Genomic DNA, 23,122 nt, shown 5'->3' with positions numbered 1-23,122 from the left:
TTATGTCTTGTGGGTTTAATGACGACTGATTGTGCAAGACTACTGGTTCGTGGCTACCCGATGTTTCTCTGGAAAAAAGGTTGCTCACGCTTGATATTCTTAGTGATTTGACAGTATGAACATGTATGCACTCACTAACTGTAAATCGCTCTGGATAAGAGCGTCTGCTAAATGACGTAAATGTAAATAAAGACATCCAAACAAATTGTATTTACATTAAATATGGACAGCAAGAGGTACATGTACATTTATCTACGAAAGGTTTTGCATCAATAATTAATGTAGGAGTTAAACTAACACATCCAGAAGACCGTTCTTTGGATACGCTCATACAAGATCAAATATCGATGGATAGATAGATTTCAATATATTATCCCAAGGGGATAATATAGCCTACTATACCCATTCATTATGCAGGTAGCCTAGCGGTGAAGAGCATTGGGCTAGTAATGGAAAGGTCACTGGTTTGAATCCACGAGCCGACTACGTGTAAAATCTGTCGATGTGCCCTTGTGCAACGCACTTATACCTAATTGCTCCTGTTAGTCGCTCTGGATAAGAGCGTCTGCTAAATGACTTAAATGTAATTATGTTAAGACTAGTACTGATTACTTTTCTTTTTTTGGCGTGCCAAATACATTTTATTGCCACACACATTTACACACGAGAGAAGATCCCGAATTATGTCAGAAGGCGTTTCGTCTTTCGTGTTGTGTACAACCAAAGGCTAAAACATTTTGTACATGCAAGAAACGTAATTGTGTGTGCACACCGGATTGGATGATGTCTTTTATATTGGTCAATTTCAGTCAACGCGTACTAGGATTGGTCTATCGGAGGGATTAGGAAGTGGCGTTCAAGCGGCAGTTTAGCTAGCTGTGTTGTATGATAAAACTCTGCGAACTATATAACAGCACATCGTTGCTGTTTATCAGCAGGTTTCAAAGACTAGGAAAGCGTACAGTTACCTAGCTAACGAAATATTTATCTCAAAGCATATCGAAGCTAGGTCTTTTGTTTAGCTAACATGCTAGCTAGCCAGCTAAATATCTTGCATGTCAGCAGTAAAAAAGAATGAGCTAGCTATTATTATTATTTTTAAACACCTCCCTGTCGATTGTTATTTTAGCCAGTGTACCTACCCTATGCTGCTATCAAATATTTCATTCGTGGGCTTTGTCCTCATGAACGTTAGTTAGCAGCGTATGCAAGAGAAGAATAATCCTTGAAGTGGATGATTAACATTAGCCACAGAGCTAACTTCTTTAACTACAGTAGCTAGCTAGCAGTCGTTAGTTTGTAATCTAAATGGATTTTAAAGGGTCATTCAAGACTTCGAGGATGGTTTTGTCCTTGGTCATTCTCCTTATAGTTTTCTCACACGGAACAGCAGCTGGTAAGTCTTAAAAATGTCAGCCGGGTAGATGTCATCTGTCAACGTTGATACTATTTGACAGATTGTGTAACGCTAGTGCTGGCTAGCATTAGCAAGCAAGCTTGTTGAAATTTTTGTGAGGCACTAGCTAGCTAACATTAGCTAACTATCAATACTGTCTGTCTGTAGGAAAGTGTTTTTTTCTACGAAGTGGTGTTTTTTGGAAGAAAAGTGTTGTTTGGATTGTCAGCAGATGCACAACGCCTAATCAATGATGTTTTCCTTTGATGTTGTCTTTCTGCAGATGAAGAGCTACAGGGGAATCATGATCATGCTCCTGAATTGAAGGTAGCTATAAACACATTTCACTAGCCCTAGGTTCAAATAGGTACCTACTGTGCCCTTTTCTATTACTTGATGTAACAAGCAATATATACTGTGCATTCGGAAAGTATTCAGACCCCTTTATCCACATTTTGTTATGTTACAGCCTTATTCTAAAATTGATTAAATTGTTTTCCCCCCCTCAATCTACACACAATACCCCATAATGACAAAGCAAAAACAGGTTTTTATAAGTTTTTGCAAAGCTATTTTCAGGTCTCTCCAGAAATGTTCAATTGGGTTCAAGTCCGGGCTCTGGCTGGGCCACTCAAGGACATTCAGAGACTTGTCCCGAAGCCACTCCTGCCGTTGTCTTGGCTGTGTGCTTAGCGTCGTTGTCCTGTTTAAAGGTGAATCTTTGCCCCAGTCTGAGGTCCTGAGTGCTCTGGAGCAGGTTTCCATCAAGGATCTCACTGTACTTTGCTACGTTAATCTTTCCTTCGACCCTGACTAGTCTCCCAATCCCTGCCGCTGAAAAACATCCCCACAGCATGATGCTGCCACCACCATGCTTCATTGTAGGGATGGTGCCAGGTTTTCTCCAGACGTGACGCTTGGCATTCAGGCCAAAGAGTTCAATCTTGGTTTCATCAGGCCAGAGAATCTTGTTTCTCATGGTCTGAGATTCCTTTAGGTGCCTTTTGGCAAACTCCAAGCGGGCTGTCATGGGCCTTTTACTGAGGAGTGGCTTCCGTCTGGCCACTCTACTATAAAGGTCTGATTGGTGGAGTGCTGCAGAGATGGTTGTCCTTCTGGAAGGTTCTCCCATCTCTACAGAGGAACTCTGGAGCTCTGTCAGTGACCATCGGGGTTCTTGGTCACCTTCCTGACCAAGGCCCTTCTCCCCCGATTGCTCAGTTTGGCCTGGCGATCAGCTCTAGGAAGAGTCTTGGTGGTTCCAAACTTCTTCTATTTAAGAATGATGGAGGCCACTGTGTTCTTGGGGACCTTAAATGCTGCAGACATTTTTGGGTACCCTTCCCCAGATCTGTGCCTCGACACAATCCTTTCTCGGAGCTCTACGGACAATTCCTTCGACCTCATGGCTTGGATTTTGCTCTGACATGCACTGTCAACTGTGGGACCTTATATAGACAGGTGTGTGCCTTTCCAAATCATGTCCAATCAATTGAATTTACCACCTGTGGACTCCAATAAAGTTGTAGACACATTTTAAAGAATTTTCTATGGAAACAGGATGTACCTGAGTTCAATTTCGAGTCTCATAGCAAAGGGTCTGAATACTTATGTAAGGAAGGTATTTCTGTTTTGAATTTTTTATAAATTTGCAAAAATGTTTAACCTGTTTGCTTTGTCATTATGGGGTGTAGATTGATGAGGAACATTTTTTATTCAATCAATTTTAGAATAAGGCTGTAACGTAACAAAATGTGGAAAAAGTCAAGGGGTCTGAATACTTGATGAATGCGCTAGAATACAGGACTAGAATATGGCTAGAATACAGTATATACATATAAAGGGGGTAAAACAGTATGTTAACATTATTAAATTGACAACGATGTACACTGGTACAAAGCAGTCTCGCTTTGTCATTATGGGTTACTGTGTGTAAATTGATGAGGATTTTTTTTATTCAATCAATTTTAGAATAAGGCTGTATCGTCACTAAGTGTGGAAAAGGTCAAGGGGTCTGATTACTTTCCGAATGCACTGTCATATATTGACAGACTTGAAAGATTTATTATGCAGTCGCAATCTTCGCTCTCTCTCTCCCACTACTCTCTCTTCTATCCTATCATCTCTTCCTTCCACTAAATCCTTCTCCCTCCCGACTCTGCATCTTCAACCCTACTCTCCTCCCTTCCCACCTCCTTTGACTCCCACTGTCCCCTTTCGTCCCGGCCAGCTCGACCCTTCCCTCCTGCTCTTTGGCTGAGTGACTCACTGCGTGCTCACAGAACAGAGCTGCGGGCAGCTGAGCAAAAATGGAGGAAAACTAAACTTCCAAGGCCCTATCATCCTTCCACCCTCCTCTCTACCTTCTCTTCTGTATCCGCTGCTAAAGCCACTTTCTTTTTTCTTTTGTATTTTGCTTTTACCCCCTTTTTCTCCCAATTTCAATAATGATTTATTTTTATTTATTTTATTTTTGGTCATTTAGCAGACGCTCTTATCCAGAGCGACTTACAGGAGCAATTAGGGTTAAGTGCCTTGCTCAAGGGCACATCGACAGATTTTTCACCTAGTCGGCTCGGGGATTAGAACCAGCGACCTTTCGGTTACTGGCACAACGCTCTTACCCACTAAGCTACCTGCCGCCCTATCTTGTCTCATCGCTGCAACTCCCCAACAGGCTCGGGAGAGGCAAAGGTCGAGTCATGCGTCCTCCGAAACATGACTCGCCAAACCGTGCTCCTTAACACCCGCCTGCTTAACCCGGAAGTCAGCCTGCAGGTGCCCGGCCCGCCACATGGAGTCGCTAGAGCGCAATGAGCCAATTGTGTGCCGCCCGATAGGACTCCCGGTCACGGCCGGTTGTGACACAGCCTTGGATCGAACCCAGGTCTGTAGTGATGCCTCTAGCACTGTGATGCAGTGCCTTAGACCGCCTCCGACCCTGGGAAACTCTTTTCCACGTTCTACTCCCTCTTTAATCCTTCACCTCCTCCCTCTCTGCAGACGACTTTGTCAATTTAAAATGAAAGGTTGACGACATCCGCTCCTCATTCACTCAGCCTACTGAAGCCACTGGTCCCACTCACACAGAACTACCCTACGCCTTGACCTCTTTCTCCCCTCTCTCTCCAGATGAAATCCTGCGACTTGATGTCCAGCCGCCCGAGAACCGGCCCACTCAACCCCATCCCCTCTTCCCTTCTCCAGACTATCTCTGGAGACCTTCTCACTTCCCTCAACTCATCCCTGACCGCTGGCTGCGTTCCCTCTGACTTCAAGATGGCCAGAGTCACTTCCCTCTTCAAGAAACCAACATTTGACCCCTCCGATATCAAAAACTTCAGACCGGTATCCCATCTTTCTTTTCTTTCCAAAACACTTGAGGGTGCTGTCTCTGACCAACTCTCTTGTTATCACTCTCAGAATGATCTTCTTGACCCTAACCAGTCAGGCTTCAAGACGGGTCACTCAACTGGGACTGCTCTCCTCTGTGTCACGGAGGCTCTCCGCTCTGCCAAAGCTGAATTTCTCTCTTCTGTTCTCATCCTCCTAGATCTCTCCACTATATTTGACACTGTGAACCATCAGATCCTCCTCTCCACCCTCTCAGGGCTGGGCATCTCAGGCTCTGCACACTCTTGGACTGCATCCTACCTGGCGGGTTGCTCCTACCAGGTGGTGTGGTGAGTATCTGGTTTTAGGCCCTCTCCTCTTCTCTCACCACCTCAAGCTTAACCTCGACAAGACGTAGCTGCTCTTCCTCCCGGGAAGGCCTGCCCGCTCCAAGACCTCTCCATCGCGGTGTCCCCTTCCCAGAGTGCAAAGAACCTTGATGGGACCCTGGACAACACCCTGTCGTTCTCTGCAAACATCAAAGCAGTGACTCGCTCCTGTAGGTTCATGCTCTATAACATCCGTAGAATACGACCTTTCCTCACACAGGAAGCGGCGCATGTCCTATTCCAGGCACTCGTCATATCCCGTCTGGACTACTGCAACACTGTTGGCTGGGCTTCCCGCTTGTTCCATCAAATCCCTGTAACTTATCCAGAACGTCGCAGCCCATCTGGTGTTCAACCTTCCTAAGTTCTCTCATGTCACCCCTCATGTCGCTCTTCCGTACACTCCACTGGCTTCCAGTCGACGCTCACATCCATTACAAGACCATGGTGCTTGCCTACGGAGCAGCAATGAGAACTGCTACATTCAGGCTATGCGCAAAACCTACATCCCAATCAGCCATCTCTTGTCTCTTGGTGGTCCCACCCCTACGGGAGGTCAGCTCCCGCTCAGCCCAGTCAAAGGGGTAAATCCATTTGAATTCAATCACTTTTTGACAGCATGCCTTTTGTTTTAAACAACTTGTTTTGCCCATGGAAGAAATGGTCGGAAAGGGACTTTTTTGCCAAAACATGGACTTGAATGACCCATTTTGCATACCCTACCCTACCATGAGACATCCATGTCTTCATCATTGGAAAATATAAACGGTTGAGTTTGATGTCATTTAAAGGCTTACAAACAGGATTGTCAAACTTTCATAATAAAAAAAAAAATCTATCTATCTAAAAACATATTTGCATATGTTGTAGCTTAGACCCTATTTTACATCATATACATTTTTCGTGTTGTGCCTGCCATCGGTTGAGACAACATGCTCTTGAATACAGGGTGGGTGTCATTTCAATCATAGAAATAGAATGGACCTATCCCTTCAGACCATTGCAATGTATCAGGTATAACTTCTAATTACTACCACAAAGATGGCCAACGTTCCACCCACCGTTGAATGTCAATTTAAATGGTCATGTCTATTCTGTTATCTATATTTCTATGATTTAAATACAGTTGAAATCGGAAGTTTACATACACTTAGGTTGGAGTCATTAAAACTTGTTTTTCAACCACTCCACAAATTTCTTGTTAACAAACTATAGTTTTGGAAAATCGGTTAGGATATCTACTTTGTGCATGACACAAGTAGTTTTTCCAACGATTGTTTACAGACAGATTATTTAACTTATAATTCACTGTATCACAATTCCAGTGGGTCAGAAGTTTACATTCACTAAGTTGACTGTGCCTTTTAAACAGCTTGGACATTTTCAGAAAATTATGTCATGGCTTTAGAAGCTTCTGATTGACATCATTTGAGTCAATTGGAGGTGTACCTGTGGATTTATTTCAAGGCCTACCTTAAAACTCAGTGCCTCTTTGCTTGACATCATGGGGAAAATCAAAAGAAATCAGCCAAGACCTCAGAAAAATAATTGAAGACCTCCACAAGTCTGGTTCATCCTTGGGAGCCATTTGAAAACGCCTGAAGGTACCACGTTCATCTGTACAAACAATAGTACGCAAGTATAAACACCATGGTACCACGCAGCCATCATACCGCTCAGGAAGGAGATGCGTTCTGTCTCCTAGAGATTAACTTACTTTGGTGCGAAAAGTGCAAATCAATCCCAGCAAAGGACCTTGTGAAGATGCTGGAGGAAACGGGTACAAAAGTATCTATATCCACAGTAAAACGAGTCCTATATTGACATAACCTGAAAGGCCGCTCAGCAAGGAAGAAGCCACTGCTCCAAAACCGCCATAAAAAAGCCAGACTACGGTTTGCAACTGCACATGGAGACAATCGTACATTTTGGAGAAATGTCCTCTGGTCTGATGAAACAAAAATAGGAAAAAGGGGGTTGCTTGCAAGCCGAAGAACACCAACCCAACCGGGAAGCACGGGGGTGGCAGCATCATGCTGTGGGGGTGCTTTGCTGCGGGAGGGACTGTTGCACTTCACAAAATAGATGGCATCATGAGGAAGGAAAATGTGGATATATTGAAGCAACATCTCAAGACATCAGTCAGGAAGTTAAAGCTTGGTCACAAATGGGTCTTCCAAATGGACAATGACTCCAAGCATACTTCCAAAGTTGTGGCAAAATGGCTTAAGGACAACAGTCAAGGTATTGGAGTGGCCATCACAAAGCCCTGATGTCAACCCTATAGAAAATGTGTGGGCAGAACTGAAAAAGCGTGTGCGAGCAAGGAGGCCTACAAACCTGACTCAGTTACACCAGCTCTGTCAGGAGGAATGGGCCAAAATTCATCCAACTTATTGTGGGAAGCTTGTGGAAGGCTACCTGAAACGTTTGACCCAAGTTAAACAATTTAAAGGCAATGCTACCAAATACTAATTGAGTGTATGTAAACTTCTGACCCACTGGGAATGTGATGAAAGAAATAAAAGCTGAAATTAATAATTATCTCTACTATTATTCTGACATTTCACATTCTTAACATAAAGTGGTGATCCTAACTGATCTAAGATAGGACATTTTTTCTAGGATTAAATGTCAGGAATTGTATAAAACTGAGTTTAAATGTATTTGGTTAAGGTGTATGTAAACTTCCGACTTCAACTGTAGGTTTCCTATGGAGGATTGACAGTATAATTTTAAACAACAGATATTCCCATTCGTCACCATTCTCTGAAGTCTGGACCTCCAACCATCTTTTAGTACATTTATCAGCCAAAACATGACACCCACCCTGTATTCAAGAGCATGTGTATCAACTGATGCCGGGCACAACACGAAAACCTCAGATGTAAATTGCAACATCTGTGAATATGAAAATAATCTGAGTTGATGGTTAAAAATGACAATTTGTATTAAAAAAAAAATATATATAATAGTTTGACAACCCTGTTGATAAGCTTTTAGATTTATATCAATTTCAACCATTCTTATCTTTTCCAGTGATGAAGACATTGATGTCTCATGGTATGGTTGTTAAGCAAAGAACTGACCAAAGCGAATTTATGTAGCCTTGGTGTTACTTTCATCCACTAACCATCAATCTAATGACAATATAATAATAAGTGAAGTTATATTTCATAATGTAACATGACATGACTTAGAATGTCTTTGTTTCCCCTCCACCCTCTCATATTGCTTGTTTCCCCCCTCTAGTCTTACCATGACCCAAACTCTGAGGAGGAAGAGGTCCCAGTAGGCTCCAGGATTGTAGCAGGAATGGTGACTTCCCCCAGGGAGGCACCGCAGCGCGAGAGGGAGAGAAGACCCGACGGTGGGGTCCAGGAGGATGGGCTGGAGGGGGAAGAGAAGGAGGACTTGCCCACCCAACCTCCTCCTGTTGAGCAAAGGCCCAAAGAGGGTAAGGACAGCCAGGACAAACTAATTTTCACGATTACACTAATATCATCAAAATCAAGAAATCATGTTTTGGGGCTCATTCTGGAGTTTTTACCTGATTTTTAAGTATAATATAATAATAATATGCCATTTAGCAGACGCTTTTATCCAAAGCGACTTACAGTCATGCGTGCATACATTTTTTTTGTGTATGGGTGGTCCCGGGGATCGAACCCACTACAGAGGACCTGTTAAAAAAGAATGTTCAAAGTAACATTTATATTCCTAAAAAATAAGTTGCAAATGATACTGTTGTTGCTTCCTGTTGTCATGTATTTTTTATTTCAAATCCAATTTTGTCACATACTTCGTAAACAACAGGTGTAGACCAGAGTTTCCATTAGGAAAATATGGCGCTGGACAACGTGACCGGGAAGATGTTTGAGAAATTTACCGGACCCATATATGTTGGGTGCATAACACATTAGGGCATCCACCCACGGTGCTCAAAATGACAGAAATCACATTTTAGATTATGGTAATGCATCTTAACTCATCTAATGAAGCAGCCAATAAAACTTAATTTTCTAACATTTGCCAAAATGCAATTCATGGGAAAACACCATTCTAAGCAGTGCACCTGATAGCAGTCCCATATGTGACAGAGATAAATATATCTGTTAGAAACTTGCCACAACTATGCAACAACTAGGATGGGTTGCTAATATGACTAGGATTGTGCCTTTGGCTTCTGGAAAACAAAAGAAAGTTGATATGAAAACCAATAGAACAAGAGAGAAATGGCACATTGGTGGGTCCAATAGGGAAGTAAATGGAAATACATTTGCATAAATTATACAGAAATAAAAAAAATCATAAATACTTCACCAGAAAGCATGACTTAGCCACAGAGGAATCGAGGATCATTAGCTTCTTTAAAAAAATTGCTGTGGATTGTTTCAAATCACAAGCTCGTAGGCCTATGCGTATTTGGGAACCCCGCAGTTTGGGCGGTGCGTGTGGCAATAGGCCGAGCTGATTTGAGTTGCGGCTGTCAATGAAAAGCATCTAAAATATGTGTAAAGATAATGTGTCTTGAGTATAATTTTAAATGTTGAGACAAGAACAAGGGGAGGGGTGTGTCGCGAAGATATAGGCATGTCTCTCCAGAATGGCTCAGCTTTCTCCCGCCAAATCTTGCTCATTAATTGTTTCATTGTGTGAATGGTTTGCCCTTTTTGTTTTTTTCTTTAATCAGTACCGTTAATCCTCATCGTTTGGTTGCATTAATTTCTGTTAATGGATTTATTCATTAGTCATCTACCGTTCTCATTCTCGGAGTGGAAACATTGTTTGTAGAGTTCACAACCTGCTACACTTGTGGTAAACAGGTTTTGGTTTATTTCATAACCATCATTTACGAGATATGTCCATTTTTGTCATTTGTCTTTTGTTTGGAGTGTTCCATGTGAGCAATGAGCATGTGTCTGGTTTCTCTGTCCTGAGAATGTTGAGGGAGCGCGCGCACCTGAGCACACGTAGAAGTACCTGGCCTGCTCTGCGAAATGTAAGAAAGTGTTTTTTTAACATCCATTGTGAATGATAATATATTAAAACTATAGTTCCTCACAGTAAGCTATTTGGAGAAACAATCTCGTCCTCGATAATCACCAATCCTCGGTGTGAAAGAGCAATGAAAGTTATAGGCCTACTGCTGCATTGGCCTATAGGCAATGAGTTCCATGCGCTTATTTCTTTAGCCGCCAATGGATCACGGTGTATCAATGTGTCCATATGGCAGAGGCTGGTGATCTCACATTAGTTGACTTTTAACTTTAATTTTATGTCAGATTTTTATGATTAACCGCATGACAATGATTTTGAGAAACTAAAACGTTATTATTGAAATGAAACTGTTCCACACAAATGTGCATATAAAAATCATAACTGGCACGCAGAACTGTAGAAATGGTAGAATAAATTGTAAGCTTCCCCAAACTTGAAACTCATGTGGCGCCTATAAAGTCATAAAATAATTGCCTCCATGTTTCCATGGTCAGATTCTGCCTATAGGCTACTTTGAAGCGAGGAAAGACATGCCTGAGGAGCTGTAGGATAAATCCTGCTCAAAATTGGCTCTGTATGCTGTGCGCATGTGGTAGTTGTGTTGTTGTGGGGTGGATAAATAAGATAGATGATGACTAATGAAACACACAGGCCAATTTAATTTCACTCAATTATGCAAATTAACCTTTAGACCGATAACGATGATGGTCAAATGTATTTCCATCGACTGGTATTTCTATCAATGAATAAAATGCATTATTTTGCAATGGATCTTTTTTTTCTCACGGTCATTTTAGCCGACAACAGTTTTATTTATCAGCTTTTCATTTGTTTTATCGGCGAAAAGTCAGCAATTGCTATTTAACAGAAACTCTGGGGTAGACTAACAGTGAAATGCTTACTTATGGGCCCTTCCCAACAATGTAGAGAAAAAAACTGAAATTATTGAAAGATAACATGAGGAATAAATACACAATGAGTAACGATAACTTGGCTATATACACGGGGTACCAGCACTGAGTTGATTTGCAGGGGTATGAGGTAGATATGTACATATACTATAGGTAGGGACAAAGTGACTAAGCAACAGGATAGATAATAAACAGTTGTAGCAGCAGCGTATATGGTGACTGTGTTTGGCGTCAGTATGCATGCGCGTGTGTGGGCGAATGTAGTGTGTTTGAGTCAAAAGGGCTCCCGAGTGGCGCAGCGGTCTAAGGCACTGCATCTCAGTGCTTGAGGCGTCACTACAGACCCCCTGGTTCGATTCCAGGCTGTATCACAACCGGCCGTGATTGGGAGTCCCATAGGGCGGCGCACAATTGGCCCAGCGTCGTCCGGGTTTGGCCGGTGTAGGCCGTCATTTTAAATAAGAATTTGTTCTTAACTGACTTGCCTAGTTAAATAAAGGTAAAATACATTTTTAAAAGTGTTATTGCAAAAAGGGTCAATACAGGTATTTTGGGTAGTTATTGGTTAACTATTTAGCAGTCTTATGGCTTGGGAGTAGAAGCTGTTCAGGGTCCTGCTGGTTCCAGACTTGCTGAATCGGTACTGCTTGCCGTGCGGTAGCAGAGAGAATAGTCTATGACTTCGGTAGGGCTTTCCTCTGACACCGCCTGGTATAGAGGTCCTGGATTGCAGGGAGCTCGGCTCCAGTGATGTACTGTGCTGTACATACTACCCTCTGTAGCGTCTTGTGGTCGGATGCCAAGCAGTTGCCGTACCAAGCGGTAATGCAGCCAGTCAAGATGCTCTCAATGGTGCAGCTGTATAACTTTTTCAGGATCTGAGGGTGCAGGCCAAATCTTTTCAGCCTCCTGAGAGAGAAGAGTTGTTGTCGTGCCTTCACGACTGTGTTGTTGTGTGGGGACCATGATAATTCCTTAGTGATGTGGTCACCGAGGAACTTGAAGCTCTCGAACCGCTCCGCTACAGACCCATCTATGTGGATGGGGGCGTGCTCGGCCATCCATTTCCTGTAGTCCACGATCAGCTCCTTTGTCTTGCTGACGTTGAAGGAGAGGTTGTTGTCCTGGCACCACACTGCCAGGTCACTGACCACCTCCCTATTGGCTGTCTCATTGTCGTCGGTGATCAGGCCAACCACCGTTGTGTCGTCAGCAAACCTAATGATGTTGTTGGAGTCGTGCGTGGCCATGCAGTCGTGGGTGAACAGAATGTACAGGAGGGGACTAAGCATGCACCCATGAGGGGCCGCGTGGGGGATGTGTTGTTGCCTACCCTCACCACCTGAGGGCAGCCCATCAGGAAGTCCAGGATCCAGTTGCAGAGAGGTTTTCGGTCCCAGGGTCCTGAGCTTAGTGATAAGCTTGGAGGGCACTATGATGTTGATTGCTGAGCTGTAGTCAATGAAAAACATTCTCACGTAGGTTTTCCTCTTGTCCAGGTGGGAGAGGGCAGTGTGGAGTGCAATAGAGATTGTGTCATCTGTGGATCTGCGAATTGGAATGTTTCCAGGGTGTCTGGGATGATGGTGTTGATGTGAGCCATGACCAGCATTTCAAAGCATTTCATGGCTACAGATGTGAGTGCTACGGGGCGATAGTCATTTAGAGAGGTTACCTTGGCATTCTTGGGCACAAGGACTATGGTGGTCTCCTTGAAGGGTATTACAGTCTGGGTCATGGAAAGGTTGAACATTTCAGTGAAGACACTTACCAGCTGGTCAGCACATGCTCTGAGTATGCGTCCTGGTAATCTGTCTGGCCCTGCGGCCTTGTGAATGTTAACCTGTTTTAAGGTCTTACTAACATCGGCTAGTTGCTGTCATGCATGGTTCAGGGTTGCTTGCCTCGAAGTGATCATAGGAATTTAGCTCGTCTGGTAGGCTAGCGTCATTGGGCAGCTCGCGGCTGGGTTTCCCTTTGTAATCCATGACAGTTTGTATGCCCTGCCACATCCAACAAGCGTCAGAGTCGGCGGAAAACATGGTTGTTGTGGATATTGTTTCAAAGCCTAACACAACGAAATGAACAGCGCTTTCTAAGGTGATGATTAATTCAAAACACATCTTCATATTAGAGCTTATGCATATACAGTGGGGAAAAAAGTATTTAGTCAGCCACCAATTGTGCAAGTTCTCCCACTTAAAAAGATGAGAGAGGCCTGTAATTTTCATCATAGGTACACGTCAACTCTGACAGACAAAATGAGATTTTTTTTTCTCCAGAGAATCACATTGTGGGATTTTTTATGAATTTATTTGCAAATTATGGTGGAAAATAAGTATTTGGTCAATAACAAAAGTTTTCAATACTTTGTTATATACCCTTTGTTGGCAATGACACAGGTCAAACGTTTTCTGTAAGTCTTCACAAGGTTTTCACACACTGTTGCTGGTATTTTGGCCCATTCCTCCATGCAGATCTCCTCTAGAGTAGTGATGTTTTGGGGCTGTCGCTGGGCAACACAGACTTTCAACTCCCTCCAAAGATTTTCTATGGGGTTGAGATCTGGAGACTGGCTAGGCCACTCCAGGACCTTGAAATGCTTCTTACAAAGCCACTCCTTCGTTGCCCGGGCGGTGTGTTTGGGATCATTGTCATGCTGAAAGACCCAGCCACGTTTCATTTTCAATGCCCTTGCTGATGGAAGGAGGTTTTCACTCAAAATCTCACGATACATGGCCCCATTCATTCTTTCCTTTACACTGATCAGTCATCCTGGTCCCTTTGCAGAAAAACAGCCCCAAAGCATGATGTTTCCACCCCCATGCTTCACAGTAGGTATGGTGTTCTTTGGATGCAACTCGGCATTCTTTGTCCTCCAAACACGACGAGTTGAGTTTTTACCAAAAAGTTCTATTTTGTTTTCATCTGACCATATGACATTCTCCCAATCCTCTTCTGGATCATCCAAATGCACTCTAGCAAACTTCAGACGGGCCTGGACATGTACTGGCTTAAGCAGGGGGACACATCTGGCACTGCAGGATTTGAGTCCCTGGTGGCGTAGTGTGTTACTGATGGTAGGCTTTGTTACTTTGGTCCCAGCTCTCTGCAGGTCATTCACTAGGTCCCCCGTGTGGTTCTGGCATTTTTGCTCACCGTTCTTGTGATCATTTTGACCCCACGGGGTGAGATCTTGCGTGGAGCCCCAGATCGAGGGAGATTATCAGTGGTCTTGTATGTCTTCCATTTCCTAATAATTGCTCCCACAGTTGATTTCTTCAAACCAAGCTGCTTACCTATTGCAGATTCAGTCTTCCCAGCCTGGTGCAGGTCTACAATTTTGTTTCTGGTGTCCTTTGACAGCTCTTTGGTCTTGGCCATAGTGGAGTTTGGAGTGTGACTGTTTGAGGTGTGGACAGGTGTCTTTTATACTGATAACAAGTTCAAACAGGTGCCATTAATACAGGTAACGAGTGGAGGACAGAGGAGCCTCTTAAAGAAGAAGTTACAGGTCTGTGAGAGCCAGAAATCTTGCTTGTTTGTAGGTGACCAAATACTTATTTTCCACCATCATTTGCAAATAAATTCATAAAAAATCCTACAATGTGATTTTCTGGATATTTTTTTCTCAATTTGTCTGTCATAGTTGACGTGTACCTATGATGAAAATTACAGGCCTCTCATCTTTTTAAGTGGGAGAACTTGCACAATTGGTGGCTGACTAAATACTTTTTTTCCCCACTGTATATATATATATATATATATATATATATATACACACACACACACAGTACCAGTCAAAAGGTTGGACACACCTACTCATTCAAGGAACTGGGAGCTTCGTTAAATAGTACCCGCAAAACACCAGTCTCAACGTCAACAGTGAAGAGGCGACTCCGATACTTTTGTACCTGTTTCCTCCAGCATCTTCACAAGGTCCTTTGCTGCTGTTCTGGGATTGATTTGCACTTTTCGCACCAAAGTACGTTCATCTCTAGGAAACAGAACGCATCTCCTTCCTAAGCGGTATGACGGCTGCGTGGTCCCATGGTGTTTATACTTGCGGACTATTGTTTGTACAGATGAACGTGGTAACTTCAGGCATTTTGAAATTGCTCCCATGGTTGTACGACTTGTGGATGTCTACAGTTTTGTTTTCTGAGGTCTTGGCTGATTTCTTTTGATTTTCCCATGATGTCAAGCAAAGAGACACTTAGTTTGAAGGTAGGCCTTGAAATACATCCACAGGTACACCTCCAATTGACTCAAATGATGTCAATTAGCCTATCAGAAGCTTCTAAAGCCATTAATTTTCCAAGCTGTTTAAATGCACAGTCACCTTAGTGTATGTAAACTTCTGACCCACTGGAATTGTGATACAGTGAATTATAAGTTAAATAATCTGTCTGTAAACACTTGTTGGAAATATTACTTGTGTCATGCACAAAGTAGATGTCCTAACCGACTTGCCAAAACTATAGTTTGTTAACAAGACATTTGTGGAGTGGTTGAAAAACGAGTTTGAATGACTCCAACCTAAGTGTATGTAAACTTCCGACTTCAACTGTATGTCGTAGGCCTACCGTTTGTAAAACACCCCAAAAAGACGCCAGGTACGAACAGAACCAAAAAAAGACGTCCAGAAGACGTCTGCCCGTGCTTACTAGAGTGTAGCCTACTGTGTTGGTCTGCAAAGGAATTTTATCAATGCCCATCCATGTGGTAGGCCCACTGTTTGTAAAACAGCCCATTGAATTGGCTTTATTAGTCCTGATTCCTGTGACTAATCAATTTGGCTATAATAGGCTCAGGAGTTATCCTGAGCCTATTTGCAATGTGTTTACACAGCGGGAAATCAGAAGTATTTTCTTTTTCGCTGTGATCAGCTCATCAAAAATTGACAGATACAAACTTGAAACCACTGATCATGAAAATTTTGCCCACAGGGTGAAACTTCTGGACAGCAGTTGTGAGTAGCCTGATTTGTCCATTTCATATTGTCCATTTTACTTTGATCTGTCTTGTTTTTAGGGTATGTCAGCGTATTTTTTTATTTCATTGGGTGCCATTTAGGTTAGGCTATTTGATCTGAGAAACCTGCATGATGTAAAACGTGTCCGTCTCATTACATTGTCATACATTTTATCTCCAGCCTGTAGGCTACAGAAAAGGCCACATACTTTTTCTACCATATGCTATATCCAGGGGTGAAAGTCTAATTAATTTCTTCCCGGTACGGGACCAAGCGCGTGCACCAACATTTCTTATGGGCCTAATCATAGAGTGACATATACAGTCCCTATTAATTCAATAGGATCTCTGTGGGACTAGTTGTAAAGATTTGTCATTTAACTTTTAAAATGCATGACCTTTTATTGTGGCATAAACACAACCAGTCAAAATGTTTTCATCTGATTGTTAAACAATCACTTCAAAGAGCTCCTTCATAGGCTAACCATGCACATTCATCCAATTGCAACATATTTCCAGACTCCAAACAGTGGTGAATGGAAAGAGACATCTGTTACACGTAAACACCAAAAAGTGAAATGACAAATTTGGCTATTGTCATGTCGCCACGTCTCCGCCGTGGCAAAATGTCACTGTTCTCGTCGAACCACATCGCATTGGACTGTAGGCTATACCATCCGTTTTCAAGTCCATTCGCTCATTTGTCATGCCTCTGACGTGCGGTAATGATAAAGTGGTGTAATAGCATACAGTTTTCTTGACATTTTGTTTTAATTATTGTGAATGGCTCATGTTTTACCCTGGCGATATCTGCTACATTTTTTTTACGGAACGTTGGTGGAGCGCCACAGCGATGCGTCTCTCCAACAGATGGCGCCCTGGGAATGGACAAGCAAAATAATTTGTGCCCCTGCCTTTGAGTGTATGTTAACTTCCGACTTCAATTGTATGTATACAGTTATACAATACATAGATTACTGCATATTACACATGGCACAAGAACAGAAAACAAAACTAATTTTAAGATGTCTTTGGTATATAATTGGTCAAGCCTATACTTCAAAATTAAACAAATTCTAGTAATCGCCTTTGAGTGTGGATTGTATTATTATGCATACTGGATGGACTGGTTACCTTATGCTATACTCCAAAATGTCTATCCATGAGGCTGGGAGAGAACGTATAGGTCTAGGCGATGCTGTTGGTTCATTGATTGTGCATGGCTGCTTACAGTTTGCCTACAATTATAGTGAATTTGATTTTAAATAGCCTAGTAATAGGGCATTTATATATAATTTGATAATGAATAGGCAGACACAAGGCCTACCTTTCAGCTACAGAAAATCTCATCACCATGCATTTCTATTTCCTCCTCTCTCGCCTTCATTACTTTCTCGAGCGCACAGAGAGAGGCTGCCAATAGTTTAATTAAATTAGTTTTGTTGTGAAAACGTTACTATCGACGTTCCAAACAGCTGCAGGGACAGGGTTGGATAGCCCATGGCATACAGAGTTTGGGTGGAATATCACCTGTAGCGCACAGCGAGAGGCTGCATGCGCCTCAAACATTGGTTGATGCATTGATTAAAAAAAATATGTTAATTAGTTATTTCTGTTTTTATTTGTAATAAATGTGCAAACATTTCTAAAAACCTGTTTTCGTTTTGTCATTATGGGGTGTTGTGTGTAGTTTGAGAGGGGGGGAATAATTTAATCAATTTTAGAATAAGGCTGTAATGTAATTTTATTTGGAAAAAGTCAAGATGTCTGAATACTTTCCGAATGCACTATATGTTTTGATTTCTAAGACATTCTAAGGTTTGCATCATTCACAACTAAAATTGCTAAACAACTCAATCTAGTTTATAGGACCTGTTTCAAATGATCACGTTTACACTCAGCATAGCCACTTCATATGCACACTCAATTCAATTCAATTTAAGGGCTTTATTGGCATGGGAAACGTGTGTTAACATTGCCAAAGCAAGTGAAGTAGATAGTAAACAAAAGTGAAATAAACAATAAATATTAACAGTAAACATTACACTCAGAAGTTTCAAAAGAATAAAGACATTTCAAATGTCATATTATGTATATATACAGTGTTGTAACAATGTGCAAATAGTTAAAGTACAAATGGGAAAATAAATAAACATAAAAATGGGTTGTATTTACAATGGTGTTTGTTCTTCACTGGTTGCCCTTTTCTTGTGGCAACAGGTCACAAATATTGCAGCTGTGATGGCACACTGTGGTTTTTCACCCAGTAGATAAGGGAGTTTATCAAAATTGGGTTTGTTTTCGAATTCTTTGTGGATCGCTGTAATCTGAGGGAAATATGTGTCTCTAATATGGTCATACATTTGGCAGGAGGTTAGGAAGTGCAGCTCAGTTTCCACCTCATTTTGTGGGCAGTGTGCACATAGCCTGTCTTCTCTTGAGAGCCAGGTCTGCCTACGGCGGCCTTTCTCAATAGCAAGGCTATGCTCACTGAGTCTGTACATAGTCAAAGCTTTCCTTAAGTTTGGGTCAGTCACAGTGGTCAAGTATTCTGCCACTGTGTACTCTCTGTTTAGGGCCAAATAGCATTCTAGTTTGCTCTGTTTTTTTGTTTGTTCTTTCCAATGTGTCAAGTAATTCTCTTTTTGTTTTCTCATGATTTGGTTGGGTCTAGTTGTGTTGTTGTTGTTGTTGTCCTGGGGCTGTGTGGGGTCTGTTTGTGTTTGTGAACAGAGCCCCAGGACAAGCTTACTTAGGGGACTCTTCTCCAAGTTCATCTCTCTGTAGGTGATGGCTTTGTTATGGAAGGTTTGGGAATCGCTTCCTTTTAAGTGGTTATAGAATTTAACGGCTCTTTTCTGGATTTTGATAATTAGCGGGTATTGGCCTAATTCTGCTCTGCATGCATTATTTGGTGTTTTACGTTGTACACGGAGGATGTTTTTGCAGAATTCTGCATGCAGAGTCTCAATTTGGTGTTTGTCCCATTTTGTGAATTCTTGGTTGGTGAGCGGACCCCAGACCTCAGAACCATAAAGGGCAATGGGTTCTATAACTGATTCAAGTATTTTTAGCCAGATCCTAATTGGTATGTCAAATTTTATGTTCCTTTTGATGGCATAGAAGGCCCTTCTTGCCTTGTCTCTCAGATCGTTCACAGCTTTGTGGAAGTTACCTGTGGCGCTGATGTTTAGGCCGAGGTATGTATAGTTTTTTGTGTGCTCTAGGGCAACGGTGTCTAGATGGAATTCACTCTCTCTGGATTGGGAAAAATATCATAAGTTCAATTAATTCTTCTTACTATAAAATATAAAATAATGGCATGGGACTTAGACGCATATCTTTTCTGCATGGCGCATAGCCAGATAACATACAGTAAGCTTACTCATTTTCTGTTCTTCTGAAATACATTTTCTTCATATCATAAAGTTTCTATAGACCTGCCTAAAATAAATAATGGATTTATTGTGACGGTGTATATTCAGGTGATTTATTATACATATTTTTTTATGTAGATATTTCAAAGGCTCTTATCAGCAGCTTGTATGTGGCTCTTATGCATGGAGGTCTGGAAATGCTAAATGTGTTTGTTAATTGACGATCAATTACCGTGAGACCTGCAAACTTTTACATGACAATAACCGGCTGACACAATTTCATGACCGCCACAACCCTCCATTTGCAAATCTGACCATATGGTTATGGTCAGATTTGCCAAATGCAGGGCGAGGGAGAGTTTTGTATGCGTTTCTTTGTGTGGCGTAAAGGTGATCTAGAGTTGTTGTTTTTTTGTCTGTAGTTGTACACGGTGACATGATGGTAAAAAATGTGGTAAGACTGATTTCAGTTCCCTGCATTAAAATTAACGGCCACAAGGTGCGCCGCTTCTAGATGTGCATTTTCTTGTTTGCTTATGGCCCTATACAGCTCATTAAGTGGGGTCTTAGTGCCAGATTTCAGTTTGTGGTGATGAATAGACAGCTACGAAAAATATAGATAAACTCTCTTGGTAAATGGTATGGTCTGCAGCTTATCATGAGGTATTCTAACTCAGGCGAGTAAAACATTGAGACTTCCTAAACATTAGAGATCACGCACCAGCTGTTAACAGAGACACATACCTCACCCCTTGCCCGAAGCTGCCATTTGGTCTTGACGATGAATAGAAAAACCAGCTAGATGCATGTTATCCATGTCCCTTTTCAGCCACGACTCAGAGAAACCGGATATTACAGTTCTACACGTCCTGTTGATGGGATAGTCTTAAAACGGAGCTCGTCCAGTTTGTTCTCTAGTGATTGTACGTTCGCCAATATAACGGAGGGTAGAGGCGGTTTATTTACTCGCCAACGTAGTCTCGTCAGGGAGCCCGCTCGTTTGCCTCTTTTGCGCCGTCTCTTCCTCTTTCGAGTCCCGGGGATTAGGGCCTGGTCCGCAAGGAGCAGTACATCCCACAGCTGCGAACTCGTTGAAGTAATAATCTTCATCCAAATCGACGTAAGTGATCACTGTTCTGATGTCCTGAAGCTGTTTTTGGTCATAGGAAATGATGACGGAAATAATATGAAAAAAAAAAAAAAAGTTACGATCAGCGTAAAACCCCCCCACAAAATAGCAGAATTTGTCATGAGCCCGTAAAACGGCAGCTATCCACTGCAGTGCCATCTTCCCAATTTATAGCCGAGTGTCAAAACACCGGTTTTAAATGTCCAAATTCATAATCTGTATGCTGAAATAAGTGATATGTTGAAGACCAAGACACAAATTACTCCCTATACACACACGTGTCATACTTGTGTTCAGATTACTTCTATTTTGCTAAATTAGTACCGTAACTGCTCACGCGTCAACATTTACCAAGCGGTCACTCCAGACTGAAATATCATAGCTTTTACCTGGATTCACCTGGTCTATGGATTGTTTATGGCCACAATGCTACAATATGTTCCACAGATAGGAGTGATAGGAGTGGGGAAAAAGGTACTTGTGCATTGATAAGCACACCAAAGACGGGATTACCGATAAGTAATCAAATAAAGACCGCACTTCTAAAAGCCTATTTCACACCATAACCTGCTGAATTTGGAAGATTACGCTTTCTTTCATTTTGATTTCGGCACAAATGAAAATGTGGTACAGGCTTGCCCATGGATTGACGTTTCAGCATTGTCTCAATGAATAGTTCAGCGTTTGACCAGCCATGTACAACATGCACGTGCAGTTACAAGCCTGTCTGTGTTTTTGCTTGAACATACGAACTCCACTCCCCCTACCATTTGTGATTTTTGGTTGATGCAGTTCCTGTGGTGAATGGGGGCACAGCCAATGGGGAGCCCTGTCTGTTCCCCTTTCTCTTCCTGGGGAAGGAGTACTCGGACTGTACCACCGATGGACGGGGGGACGAACGGCTGTGGTGCGCCGCCACCTACGACTACGACAGGGACAAGAGATGGGGCTTCTGTGAGAGTAAGTCGGCATGGCCGTTTCAGACCTTGAGGAAACTCAAGTGAGTTAGTTACTGTTATCTTAAATGGAATGTATTCAGTGAGTGAATCTATTGGTTGAATTTGTGAGCTACTGCAAAACTTGTAAGCTCAGTGAGGACCAAATTCAGAATTGTCCTAGACTGACCAATCATTTGAGTGAACCTTAGATGACAGCACATTTTTTTCTTTGTGAGTGAATCAGTGTTTGATTGTTGTGGTCAAAATGAAATTCTATTTTCTGTCCCTCCCCCTTAGAGAGGGACACACACACCACTTACGAGGCTGAAACAAACAGTGAATGAATAAAGTTGTGTTGTGTTGTAGCGGAGGAGCAGGCTGAGCAAAGGCATCTAGCGGAGGAGGCCGAAAAGGAGTACCAGACAGCCCTCCGCATGATTAACGGAACCAACCGGAAGAGCCAGAAGAAAGAGTGAGCTCTCTTTCCTCCCCTCCTCCTCCTTGTCTCACCTACACACTAATCTCTCACATTCTCCTTTAGTGTTCATAAGTGTGCCTGCTGAAAGCAAGAACATTCTAGACATCCCACTTACTCATATTATTATTATTATTAGTGTGCTTGCTGAGAGCAAGAACGTTTTAGAAATCCAACAATCTTATTATTAGTGTGCTTGTTGACAGCAAGAACACTCTAGAAATCCTACAGTCTTAAAATTATTTGCTCTAGCGCTTAAACCGCTTAAGCGATCAACACCAAACAAACTTTTTAAATATGCAGACAGACAGTCTTTAGGTTACTAGGGAAAGTCTGGGCTGATTTTGGGAAACCCTGGTTTAAGGCACGGAGGCATGTGGGATTTGACTTTAACTCCTCCTATATCCATCTGAGCCTCATATAGGCGGCAGGTAGCTTAGTGTTTTAAGAGCATTGTGCCAGTAACCGAAAGGTCGCTGGTTCTAATCCCTGAGCCAACTAGGTGAAAAATCTGTCGATGTGCCCTTGAGCAAGGCACTTAACCCTAATTGCTCCTGTAAGTCGCTCTGGATAAGAGCGTCTGCTAAATGACTAAAATGTCAATGTAAATATAGTCTACCATTTGTATAGCCACATCATGGGTTAGCACATGCTGAGATGAAAGGATGGCCATTTTGTGCTTTTAGTAAATAAGAATTTATATTTGTATGGGAATGTGTGTGTGTGTGCATTGTTTGTGTGTACAGTGCCTTCCGAAAGTATTCATAGATTGCACACAGGGATTACACCAGGCCAACGGTGATTTTAAAACAGTTACAAAGTTTAATAGTTGTGGTATGAGAACTGAGGATGGATGAACAACATTGTAGTTACTCCACAATACTAACCTAAATGACAGAGTGAAAAGAAGAACCTGTACTCAGGGGTATTTACACCCCTGAGTCAATACTTTGTAGAAGCACCTTTGGGGGCGATTACAGCTGTCTCTTTTTGGGTAAGTCTCTAAGAGCTTTGCACACCTGGATTGTACAATATTTGCCCATTATTCATTTGTAAATTCTTTAAGCTCTGTCCCGTTGATTGATGATCATTGCTAGACAGCCATTTTCAAGTCTTGCCATATATTTTGAAGCCGATTTATGTCAAAACTGTAACTAGGCCACTCAGGAACATTCAATGTCTTCTTGGTAAGCAACTCC

At 42.2% G+C, this 23,122-nt stretch overlaps 1 protein-coding gene across 2 annotated transcripts in view; it reads left to right on the top strand.

The window, feature by feature from the left end:
* The first annotated feature begins 817 nt into the window (after window positions 1–817).
* Window positions 818–23,122, top strand: part of LOC121549142 (protein sel-1 homolog 1) — a 41,901-nt gene continuing 19,596 nt past the window's right edge. For both annotated transcript variants that reach the window (XM_041861016.2, XM_041861015.2), the window contains exons 1-5: window positions 818–1,396; window positions 1,680–1,723; window positions 8,371–8,575; window positions 21,303–21,470; window positions 21,815–21,920. In XM_041861016.2, the coding sequence (XP_041716950.1) occupies window positions 1,309–1,396; window positions 1,680–1,723; window positions 8,371–8,575; window positions 21,303–21,470; window positions 21,815–21,920 (611 nt within the window). In that variant the 5' untranslated portion in view covers window positions 818–1,308. The remainder of the gene's footprint in view (window positions 1,397–1,679; window positions 1,724–8,370; window positions 8,576–21,302; window positions 21,471–21,814; window positions 21,921–23,122) is intronic.

The sequence above is a fragment of the Coregonus clupeaformis genome, chromosome 33 (assembly GCF_020615455.1).
Source record: "Coregonus clupeaformis isolate EN_2021a chromosome 33, ASM2061545v1, whole genome shotgun sequence".
NCBI classification, from domain to species: domain Eukaryota; kingdom Metazoa; phylum Chordata; class Actinopteri; order Salmoniformes; family Salmonidae; genus Coregonus; species Coregonus clupeaformis.
Note: the sequence above shows the minus strand (reverse complement) of the source record. Positions and strands in the feature narration are given on the sequence as shown.